General features: G+C 40.6%; 1 protein-coding gene across 8 annotated transcripts in view; it reads left to right on the plus strand.

Moving 5' to 3' along the window:
- The window catches only part of si:zfos-588f8.1, an 81,334-nt gene that overhangs the window by 63,150 nt on the left and 6,144 nt on the right, over positions 1–12,040 (plus strand). For 5 of the 8 annotated variants that reach the window (XM_061684868.1, XM_061684873.1, XM_061684872.1 and 2 more), the window contains 17 exons: positions 59–1,219; positions 1,335–1,410; positions 1,514–1,605; positions 1,810–1,928; positions 4,484–4,677; positions 4,763–4,870; positions 4,959–5,129; positions 5,231–5,272; positions 5,938–6,049; positions 6,137–6,210; positions 6,300–6,492; positions 6,624–6,752; positions 7,289–7,394; positions 7,481–7,612; positions 8,817–8,940; positions 9,120–9,170; positions 11,131–11,246. In XM_061684868.1, coding sequence (XP_061540852.1) covers positions 59–1,219; positions 1,335–1,410; positions 1,514–1,605; positions 1,810–1,928; positions 4,484–4,677; positions 4,763–4,870; positions 4,959–5,129; positions 5,231–5,272; positions 5,938–6,049; positions 6,137–6,210; positions 6,300–6,492; positions 6,624–6,752; positions 7,289–7,394; positions 7,481–7,612; positions 8,817–8,940; positions 9,120–9,170; positions 11,131–11,246 — 3,000 coding nt within the window. The remainder of the gene's footprint in view (positions 1–58; positions 1,220–1,334; positions 1,411–1,513; positions 1,606–1,809; positions 1,929–4,483; positions 4,678–4,762; positions 4,871–4,958; positions 5,130–5,230; positions 5,273–5,937; positions 6,050–6,136; positions 6,211–6,299; positions 6,493–6,623; positions 6,753–7,288; positions 7,395–7,480; positions 7,613–8,816; positions 8,941–9,119; positions 9,171–11,130; positions 11,247–12,040) is intronic. The other 3 variants (XM_061684871.1, XM_061684876.1, XM_061684870.1) reach the window with 2 other exon arrangements.

Here is a 12,040-nt window from a genome sequence, read left to right on the forward strand (position 1 = left end):
TTTTACAGAGGCATGATAGAAAAAAATAAATAAATATTTTGTAATTGATTTATTCCAGATGCCACTCCATGCGTGAGGATCGACGCAGAAAGGAAGAAGAAATGAAGGCAGAAGAGGAAAGGAGGCAACAGGAGGAAGAGAAGGAAAGGAGGCGCAAGGAAGAGGAGGAAATTAGGTTAAGAATGGAGGCAGAAGAAAAAAGAAGAAAAGCTGAAGAGGAGGAAACAAGGAGGAGAGAAGAGGAGGAGGCAACAGGGAAAGTGTTGGAAGCTAAGGCTGCATTGGAAGCAGCTGAGCTGAAACAAAGAGAACAGGGACGGGGGAAACAAGCAAAGGAGCCTCAAACAAGAGAGGATCCAGATATAGAACTGGTTACCGAGGAGATGCTGGATGACAGCCTACCTGACCAGGAGCCAGATGAGGAGCAAGGTGAGGATGATGGGGAGGTTACATCAAGCTCCCACACAGAGGAGGAGCAGGTTAAGGAGGAAGATGAGGTGGACGATGAATGGCTACCCAAAGCACAAAAAAGAGAGTGTGAACAACTACCTCTCAGGTCTGGTTTGGGGACCAACGGTACTCTGGCTGAGGCTGGTCCTCAGCGAGATGAAAAGGTTTCAAAACATAATTTATCTTTTATTGGGATCCCCTCCAATGTTTTAGCACCCGCTTCTTCTGGTTCGGACAAGGCTTCCAGCACTACCTCTACAACCTCCCATTCTGAACATAAACTAGTCCGTCCTGTAGCCAAGGCCCAGGGCTCTAAAAGTCAGGAGAAGAGAGAGCAGAGAAGGCGGAGGGGGTTGGAGCACAACCAGAGAGAGACTTTGCGAGCTGCCTCCACGTCATCCTCAGCGACCACTGTGGAACACACATCCCCTCCAAAGAGCAAAACACCTGAGGCATCAAAGCAAAGAGAGCGGGCTGACAGCAAAGAGCTTGATCAGTATACCTTTGTAGCCTGGAAGAAGGAAGAAAAAGGAGGGAAGAAGGAAGCCAAAAATGCTTCGCAATCCAGTGCTGTTCGTCCCACTTCATTATCACTGCAACTTGATGACTCTATGCATTGGAAAACGGTGCCCGATGGTGGAGCTTTGAGCCTGCAGTGCTGGCATGGACCAGTCAAAGAGAAGTCGGAGAAATGGAAGGGAAAAAAGACTGATGGTGAAAACTCTCCTCCACCTCACAACAGAGATGAGAAAAGGTCCAAGCAGCCGCTGTATGTTTCCTGTTATGGTTATAGTCTCATGTTTAGATCCCTATTGCACTAAAAGATCTACTATACCAAATACATAAAATATTTCCATACCTAGTCATTCTTTTTTTATTTGCAGAAGTCAAACAGCTTCCTCCTCACTTGACAGTTTGTCTCCATGTTCTGAGGGCGCTGGTGCTCTCTTAACCCGAGAGGTATTTAAATTTCTTTTGGCAATTGTACTATAAAATTACAAGTATCCTCTCTATAGCTGAACACGTTCAATATGAAATTAAATTCTTTTTTTCTATTTCGCAGATGATTTTGTCTCCAGAGAGCTTCAAAGGAAGCTCCTTTAGGAGGAGAAACCAGGAGGACTCATCCCTCTCTACGCCATCCACGCCAGACAAGTAACTGTATTAAACACGTGGCGATGTATAAAATAAGAGTCACAAACAATACAAATCGATTTTGATTGGTCAAGTTGTTTTTAAGTTGCAATTGTTCTTTGGTGATCATATGCTATAAATACACCAGAGATAATTCGGAAAACCTTGTCAGTTTCACAAAGTTAACTGATCACTTAACATGGAATTTGAATATCAATCCTTTAGGTCAGGTGGTTTCTTCAGCAAAATATTGAAAAAGCGACCACACAAGGAGGCTCACACTCCCGACAATGGAGAGTTGACACTTGCCCAGGTTCTCAATGAAAAGCCAACAGGAGGGGAAGGTAAATGACATGCAAGTCTTCATTCTTTTCATCCCATTTCTTTATAATTTGATACATGGTGGTGAGAGACATGACAAGGCTGTTTACGATGAACCTGACAGATGAAGAACAGATGTTTATAAATTGTTTTTTTAATCTGTAGTTTTTGCATGCGTGATATACTTGTTTGCTCATTAGCTTTACCATTGATAGTGTCAAATACTGCCAAATATTGTTTGAAAATTGTCCTCAGTGCAGGAAGTTCTCGATTTACGAACGAGTTCCGTTCCTACGCTGGCGACGTAACACGAATTTCCGCGTAAATCGGATTTCAGGACTGCGAACGAGGAAGGAGTGCGCGGAGGTACGAGCGTGTACAGGGGCAAGTGTAGTGACGGCGACCTGGGAAGAGCGATTAGCAGAGGACCCATTGACGTTGAATGTACAGAGGAGCTAATAAAGCCATTAAAGCAGGAAATCGATGCTTCGTGCCTTTATTGTTGGCGCCACCAAGCTCAGCTGTGCAACGAGAGAAGGGAGCAACATACGTAGTAAATAATGGAAAAGTAATTAATCCCGTTGCCGTCATTAAACCTTTTACTAAGTGTACATGTTTTAATTCGTTTTAAAATTCTCAAGTCATTGCGAAAATAATTGAACCACTGTTTTCCCTCACCATAAATGTCCCTGTAAAGTGAAAAGAAATGTAAATTAGACACACAAAAAAGAATATTTTTAACAGTCCTGCCAAATTTGTATGATTTAAAAAAACTAAAAAACAAAAAATAATAATAATAATATTTAAATAAAAAATAATTGCCACGTATGATGAAAAATGAAGCCGGCCTCGGCTTTAAAACGCTGTGGGCGTTACAGTGAATCAACTGTTATATTAAACGTGACCACCAGAGAGACCTGTTTGGACATGCTAATAAGATTAGCACTCAATTTACAGTAAATTAACACCACCAACACGTAGCAGCCGTGAGTGTTGTATACTTATCTCCATGTATGAAAACTATAAAAGAGGACACGGAAAACAATGTACAACTATTATTATTTGTATCAGAATGCTTTAGTTAAAACACTGTATGATCACACAGTGATAATATGGAATTTATTTAGTTTTGTAATATAAGAGTAGATAAGATAAAATACTTTGATAACTTTGCATTCCCAGCAGCTCTGACTGACTATATTAACAATGTCCTTTCACCATCGTTGCTGTCATACTGTGTTGCTTGTTTTTGTTTGCACATTAAGGGCTACAGTCCTGTTTTTGTTTTAATTCCTCATTTTAAAAACAAAAACACCATTCAAGCAACATGTTTTTGTGATTGTAGAGTGAAAGCTGCAGCTGGCTACTAGTATGGACTGATTGGGTGGCAACAATGGGGAAATGAAATGCCAGTATTTTGGGGGTAACAGACCGTCAGCAACATACAATATTGAAAAAAGAACTATGAACTAGTTCATTTTTGGACCGGTAAACGTAGTTCAAAATTTGGAACTATAAACTGAACTAGTTCATTTTTGGAATGGTGAACTGAACTTTGAACTAGTTCAAACACTGATCCTGTATTATTTCACGTCGCAATATACAGTGGGTACGGAAAGTATTCAGACCCCCTTAAATCGTTCACTCTGTTATATTGCAGCCATTTATTAAAATCATTTAAGTTCATTTTTTCCTCATTAATGTACACACAGCACCCCATATTGACAGAACAAAAACAATTGTTGAAATTTTTGCAGCTTTATTAAAGAAAAACTGAAATATCAAACAGCCATAATTACTGTATTTACTTCCTGCCATCTAATAGAAGACCATTCATTTGTTCTGTCTGTCACTATGCCTCACTGGCATAAATAGAGCAACAAATATTTATTGTAAATATAATTTTTTGAGCAATTAAGTAGACAAGTATATACAGTAAATGAATAGGTCATTTAAATAGACACATTCCTCCATCTTGTGATCGTTTATCGGTTTATTAAACTCGCTCATCGGTGATCGGCCCCAAAAATCTTGATCGTGTAAACCCTAATTGAAACAAATCTCTGAATTCACTTTACAGGGTCTTTAACTTTGATAACAAGTGGCATATTGTACCAAGTACCCAGGATGTTTTCTAGATCACAATAGGTTAAATTTCCGGTTCTGTGGTCGTCCTCATACAGCACAATTACCCTGTGCTAATATCATCCAAAAAAACCATAAATTTCTCGAATTTCTTTTGACAAATTATACGACTTCAGGGGCCTTCAACTATAATGCCAATCTGTTTTGAGTCTTCTCTCTGTGTGACTGCTGTCTTTCATATCAGTCACAGTTCATGAAGTAATAAAGAAAACAGATGTATTATCGTTACTATTCGTGGGGTCTTAACTAATCTTGCTGCTGCTTTCTGAGAAAACATTGATCATTTTATCAGCGAGCCTAATGAAAACACATTGGGTTTCCTCCAAGTGTTCTTGGTCCAGTTTGAGCCTGACAATTTAAAATGACTCTTTTCATCACACAATCGATTGCTTTTTATCATGACAAATGTAAAACAATTCTTTCCATCATTTAGCCCCAGCATCTGGACACCCATTGAGACATTTATCCCAGTTCCAAGGAGAGCGTGCCAATAAAAGTTTGGGCCGTAACCCTACTATAAAAATTAGTCGTGCCACACGTGTCTCTGAGCAGTGGAATGCGTCACTGGATCGGGAGATCACAAACGCCAATGAGTTGCGTCACCTTGATGAGTTTCTGGGGAACCAGGTACATAAGAATGCAATGGGTTATTTACTTCATTTAGGAATTCATTTGAACTAAAAAAAGTGTTTTGTTTGTGCCTCCTCTTTAGGTCAACGATTTCCGCTCCAGGGGGAAGTCACTGTCGGCCACAGAGGCCATCTTTGTAACAGCCACCATGGAGTTTAGAGAGACTATAAAAGCTATGTATTCTCTCCCTGTAAGTCTTTTTCCCATGTGACAGGTAGTTGTTCCTTGCCACCTTTCATCTTTCTCAATGACTCTCCTGTTGGTTCAAACTTTACTAGAAACCAACAATTGGCTACAAAGGTCTGATGTCAGGCTACCAAAACAAAGTGATCCACCTGGCCGGTGACAAACAAAAAGAAGAAGTCCAGCTTGTGGTCAACCTGTTTCAATCTGTGCTAGATGGCTTCATTAGAGGGGAGATGAAGAAAGAGGAAGCCGAGCCTGCCAAGGTGATAAAACACAAACCTGCTTTGACTCACTTTGTGGCGTTGACTTGTTTTATACACAAAGAATAACAGACACATGCTGCTACACTCTGATTGTATTTCAGCCTGCTAAAGCCAGGAAGAAGCGACGGAAAAAGGATAAAAGTGTAAGTATACAAAGTAGAAATTGCTAATCAGTTTGTTATAGGACATTATTTCTAAAGGTGTCTTTATACTCCCGCGGGCGACAGCGCCCGCATTGCATCACATGACTCACGCATTGGGCCGTGTGGCCTCTATGCGGCACTTGACGCGCACACAGCACAAATTGTCGCCGTACGCAGAATGCCGCGGAGATCATCTCTCACGATTGGTCTGTTTTTAGTCACATTCTGTGATGACGTACTCAGCTTTCCCTTTGGTTCCTCAATACCGCCATCTTTAAAATACAAAACACTTTAGCCGCTGCCTTCTTGATCGATTTTCCAATATAATTAAACGCATCATCTGGTCATCTTGGTCCATTTGTTCTAGTAGGCACCGTTCCACGAACGCCATTGTTGTTACTTTGTTCCTTGTTCCGGAGTAAAAATGGCTACCGGAATTGGCCATAAAATGAAGAGGTAATTCCACCCTGTGGTGTCCTAGCCAATACCAGCCGTAGCGACACTCCCGCCATGGAGGAGAACTGCAGCACATTTTCAAAACAACGCGCGTAGGTTGCGCTCGAGTATAAAGGCAAACTGCGGGCGGGATAACCGCAGTGACGTCAGTGCGGTCACCGCCCGAGCGAGTATAAAGAAGCTATAATAGTTTCCATCTGTCTTGTTAGATGGAGAGCCCCTTGGATCACGTGTTCGTCAACTATCAGGTCAACATCATGCAGTCATGTGACCAGTGTACTTCTTACATCTGGGGGATGGAGAAGGCCTACATGTGTAGCTGTGAGTCTTAAATTACAATAATTGCAGTAAATCCTGCAGCGTAACATAAACAAAATAAATGTACAATTTGATAATCGTCCCTTACAGATTGTAAGATGGTGTGCCACAAAAAATGCCTGAGCAAAATAGTCACAGACTGCTCCACTTTCTGTGCCAAAAAGGTATGTTTTAAAGCTTTGATTTGGGATGTCCTTTTTATCAAAGAGCGTGATCTGAAGTGGAGCTGTTTGATCAAATGTGAATCCAACAGAGTGACGAGGAGTCTGGTGGTCAACACTTCGGTGTGCGTGTGGGTCACCTGGTGAGTGAGAAGAACCCAGTGCCCATGGTCCTGGAGATGATGCTGGAGCATGTGGAGATGCAGGGCCTCTACACCGAGGGCATCTACCGCAAGTCTGGCTCAGCCAACCGCATGAAAGAGCTACACCAGCGCCTGGAAACTGGTAAAGTCTACTCCTCAACCCTCACAGTGTTGAACTGTGGCTCATTTTGTCTATTTATTTTTTGTTTTACATGCAAATGCTCTATAGCAATCAGTACATTGACACACCTCTGTTGTTTTTTTTTTGTTTAGACCCCCACCTTGTGTGCCTTGAAGACTACCCCATCCACACAGTTACAGGGCTGGTGAAACAGTGGCTGAGGGAGCTGCCTGACCCACTCATGACCTTCACACATTATAATCAGTTCCTGCATGCAGTTGGTGAGGAGGATTATAACCAGGGGGCAGTATTTTTATACCATAATTACCGTAGTGCCACCCTTTCCATACCATATCAGTCCTCCAAGGGCCATACTAAATTTATGAAAAGATATGTTACGATCGAAAAGTTGTTTATTTGTGGGTAAATGTGTATGGGTCTTATAAAAGACTTCCTCTGAGGTTTTATTTGTTTTTAGAATTGCAAGGCAGGCCATAATAAATGCTCTCGCTTACCATATTTGGCCTGCCAACCCTGATCTAATGTGTTTGTTTCACAGGTAAGAGAAGCATAAATGTGAGGGTGCTTTGTCATGGCTAAATAAGAGAGAATTTGTTATACTGTAACTTACAGGTTTGAGTAGTACACATATTGTGTCTTCCAACTTTCATTTCGGAGCCTGCACTCAAAATGTGACAAGATACGTGTACTGAAAATGATCTGTCATTTAAATCACCTCACAAAAAAAAGCTGAAATGTCATTCTTTCAACATGTTCATTGCAGAATAAATTTTTATTGCCTTATTTGTGTATTCAGAGCTGCCAGATAAGCAAGAGCAGCTCTATGCCATCTACAAAGTGCTGGAGGAACTTCCAACGGCAAACTTCAACATACTGGAGAGGCTTGTCTTTCACCTCGTCAGGTCCAAATTTACATCTATTTTCGTCATTGTTTTAAAGTGAAGTTTTGAAGGTAATTTGTATGTAATTTTACTACATGTCCTTGCAGGGTGTGTAAAGAGGAGGCTCACAACCGTATGTCTCCTAACTCCTTGGCCATTGTGTTCGCTCCGTGCATCTTGCGCTGCCCAGATGGCGCTGACCCACTTCTTAGCATGAAAGATGTTGCCAAAACCACCACGTAAGAACACAATACAGTGTATCCCCGTTTATTGCAGGGGTACTGTTGTAATGTGTATATATATTGTGATCCTTATCTTAATAAGTTAGTACTATGGGGATTAATATTGAATATGGCTATGTCCCTAGTTATTGGGGATGAAATATAGTTCCTTCCGCGAGACCTTTTCATGAGACTGATTGTTGGTATATTAGTCCATCACGCCGGTGTTCGTAGTTGTCAGTCAGTGAGGATTTCTGAATAGGAACCTGTTGAGCTTGCCTCTGTGGTGGTAAGAATTGGACAGCAATTACTAGAGTGGTCCTATGTCATGGGTAAAGTTACCACAGATGTGTCAGAGACCCACCCACACTGGGTGAAAATCTGCAATATAAAGCGCCCACATAAAAATATATGTATATAGTTTGGCCCTACCCACATGCTTTAAAACATATTCTAACACATTAAAACACACTTTTTAATGTATTCTTTATCACATGTTCTCACTTCTCACAAGATATGGGAGACTGTCAACATCACTTCAAACAAACTAAAAGAAGACTCACCAGCACAGTTTTTCAAATTAGAGGCAAAGCATGCTTCAAGCTGTTTGTGACTACTTGTTTAAGTTTACTTTAAAACTGACACACACACAGCAAAATGTTCACCCAGACATAATTTCGTCTAACAAAAGTCAGCTAGTGTAATGCTAACGTATAATGCGAAATGCCTTAGATGGGCTACCATAAATTAGCATAAATGTTACAATGATTACAAACCTTCAAATAACTGTTACTTTAACACAAACAGCAGCAACACAAAAAAAAAGAGTATACATTATACAGTACTCATAGGCATATATTCTCTCTGCTCTGTGGGGATGATGACTATTAATAGACATTAGTTAAGCGACTTCCTGTGCCTCTTCTTCTTGCGGTTAATTATGCCGCACCTACATTCAGTAGAACCCAGTGTTGCCTGGCATGTTGCAGCACAACGGGGTACTAGACAGAAAGCGTGCAACTCTTAAATTCAGACTTACTGTACCTGTTTACTGTAAAAACCAATTAAAAAACAATCATTTAAAAATCAACGTTATAGTAGGGGAAGCAAACAATGAACTGCAGTATCTCATGGGTTCGCTGTACTCATTGCGTGCCGCACCTGTACTGTTCATGCAGCGAACACCTGTGAACATGCACAATCCTCTCACTCACTCTCAAAGATGTGTGGAGATGCTGATCAGTGAGCAGATCAGGCGCTATAATGAAAAGATGGAGGAGATCGAGCAGCTGGAGTACGCAGAGGCTCTGGCTGTCAACCAGCTCAAACTCAAGAGAAAGAATACGGTAAAAACAAAACCTAATCTCATTGTCACTTGCGTTTCTTTCATTCATTGTTCTGAAAATGAGTTTTGCCCAGACAAATTAGTCACTCTCTCCTGCGTTATTGACTCTCGAAGAACACCAGATGCTGTTGTTCCAAGGGTGTATGCTTAATAAGGTCCATGTTCCCTGTCTTTCTTTAGCACTACTGCTATTTACCTCTCAGGTTCTCAGCTCCTTACAAAGGAGTGGTGGTATGTATCATCCAGTTCTCCTGGTCAAGTAGATCTAGCAGATGTAGCTTTGTAGTACACTACTTTGTGGGCCATGCATAAGGAGCTGACTTGTGCACGGCATGGTAGATGTGGGTGATGCAATGCCCTCTTGTTTAACCTCACCCCACCTCATAATCTTCCTCTTCCTCGTCCATACTAACTCGTTGTAGTTTGCATCTTTCTGGTAGTTTGGTTGTACTATAGGACCATTACTTATTCTATGAGGACAAGATGCTACTGGGTTGGTGTTCATTCTCATAAAAAGGACATGAAATTACAATAGTGTGTCTTATGAAAATAGGTAGCCATCATGCATGTTATCCTACTCCTCAAAGCTCTGGAAGTGGTATTAAGTGGTTGGCTGCATACATCTTCCCTTCATAAAACCCTCACCTCATTCTTTTTCCAAACGTTGAATTTGTTCAGGCTGCTTTGGTTGGTTATAAGTTATTGTTCACAGATGCTCTGTAAGACTGATGTGAAGATGCATGAATCTCTCAAGCAACCTGTTTGTTTCTTTACTAACACCATCTCATCCCTGTTTCAGAACCAGACCACAGTCCCATATGGTTGACATTATGCATGTTGATGTATATTCAAACACAGTGGAATCTTTAATTTTGAACAGGATGACCTCCAATTTGTCTATTTTGAAACAGATTTTCTCAAAGAAAAAGACAGAATTAATCTGTAAAAACTGTCGCCATCACAAAGCATTTTTTGATTGTCGTACAAGTGTAAGTTGAAGTTAATGATAGTACAGTGAAACTTAAAACAACTTTTGTACTCACCCTTAGATGAAAGGAGATGGACTGCTGAAGGCATCTGACTTCAGTGTCATACTTTATAGCATTATCTGCATTCTGTAAACCATCCATTTTTATGGTCCTTGTCCTCATCAGGTTAGTGTGTTACTGGAGCCTAGCCCAGCGGATTTTGGGCAAGAGTGAGGGTACACTTGAGACTTGTAATAAGCCAATCGAAGTGCACATGTATTTTGCAATGTGTGAGGAAACTGAAGTACCCGGTAAAAACAAATGCAAACAAGGGGATAACGTACAAGCTTCTGACAGGAAGGCCGGTCCCAAGATCTGAACGTCAGAGGCAGAGGCTTGCTACCCGTGACTCCTCTGTGCCACCTATCATCTCTCATACAAGTTGACCACTTTTATTGTGAAAATGAATACAATAAATTGTGTGCTCAGGGTGATGCATGACAGATGTATGCAGTGACAAACTTTTCCTTACAAGGCAAGTCTCTTCACATTCAGACAGCCCAAAGCACACAGCAGTATACATTCTGTTCTTTTATTTTTATTTTTTGAAATGACAGTAGAGCCGGCGTTCATTACCTGTGCTTTTCAGACAGGACTTAACCGAGTGGGACATTCCTGTGGGCAAACATTTGCACTCAAGGGCCACATTTTATTTTGAAAACTGAGGTGCCAGGTTATTTGGATATGTAAAAGTTTATTTTGATGGTACTTTATTTTGACATTATTATTAGTATTAATATTTTATATGTGCAATAAATGTTATTATAATTAATCAATCAATTATTCAATGAAAAATGGTAAATATATTGCTTTACTATTTCTTTTGTTTTATTATTTACAATAAATCAATTAACCAATTATTTAATCAGACAAGTTGAAACAATTTAAAAATAAATTTTAATTTACCAATTATATGGAAAGAAACAATTTAATTAATGCAACAAATAATATGACTTTTGATCATCTGAATGCTCGGTGGGCGGGATTAATTATAGTTTGCAGTCCAGGCGGGCGGGATTATAGTTTGCAGGCCAAAATTTTCACACCCTTGCCATAGGTGCTAACTGAGCTGAAGTTTGAATTTAGAGGTTCCACTGTAGTTAATCGACAAGTGGCCATTGATTTAGTGATTGTGTCATAATTGTGCAGTGTTGCTTTGACAGGTGCATGAAAAGGTTAGTTCAGACCTCAAAACTGTCCCTGAGAATGAGCCTCTGGACTCAGATTCGGAGGCTGAGAAGAACCTGGTGGAACGTATCAAGTCCATCAAACAGGAGAAGTAAGTATACTTGCCTGAGCATTATCAGTGTCAATATCACCATAAGGTGCCTTCTAGACTTCCTTCCCCATTTCAACAACAAAAAAGGATGAGGGAAAAAAAGGATAGACATTGTTGGCTATGTCACTATGTCAGAGTGGACATGTTAAGATTGACAACATCCAACTGCTCACATTTTTGCAATTACAAAACATAAGTTTAAATATTTACTCTGTAAGCACTCGCTGTTTCAGCCGCTTGAAAAAAAAAATACTGGTTTTAATGTCACTGAAAACACCATAGGCTTTCTTAAAGAGGGGCAGTTACCCTATAAAGACAGTGGACAGCAATTTCAGGGACACATGCAAAATGTTTAATGTGATCATGAAAATAAAATGTATATGATAAAAATGGGGCGGAACAATGGATGAGTGATTCGCACATCGACCTCACAATTCAGAGGCTTGGGTTTTAATCCCGGCTGCAGCCTTCCTGTGCGGAGTTTGCATGTTCTCCCCGTGCCTCCGTGGTTTTTCTTTGGAGACTCCTGTTTCCTCCCCCCCATGTTCCAAAAATGGATGGTAGGTTAATTGAAGACTCTAAATTGTCTGTAGGTGTGAATGGTAGTTTGTCTATATGTGTCCTGCTATTGACAACCAGTTGAAGGTGTACCAGCCTCTCACCCAGTCAGCTGGGATAGGCTCCAGCAAACCTGCGACCCGAGTGGGGATAAGCGGTTCAGCGAATTGATGGATCTGGATGGATAATCAAATTGACTCGCTTTTATCAAATAACTTGATGTGGACAAAAAAAAC

This window comes from Phycodurus eques, chromosome 8 (assembly GCF_024500275.1).
Source record: "Phycodurus eques isolate BA_2022a chromosome 8, UOR_Pequ_1.1, whole genome shotgun sequence".
Classification (NCBI taxonomy): Eukaryota; Metazoa; Chordata; class Actinopteri; order Syngnathiformes; family Syngnathidae; genus Phycodurus; species Phycodurus eques.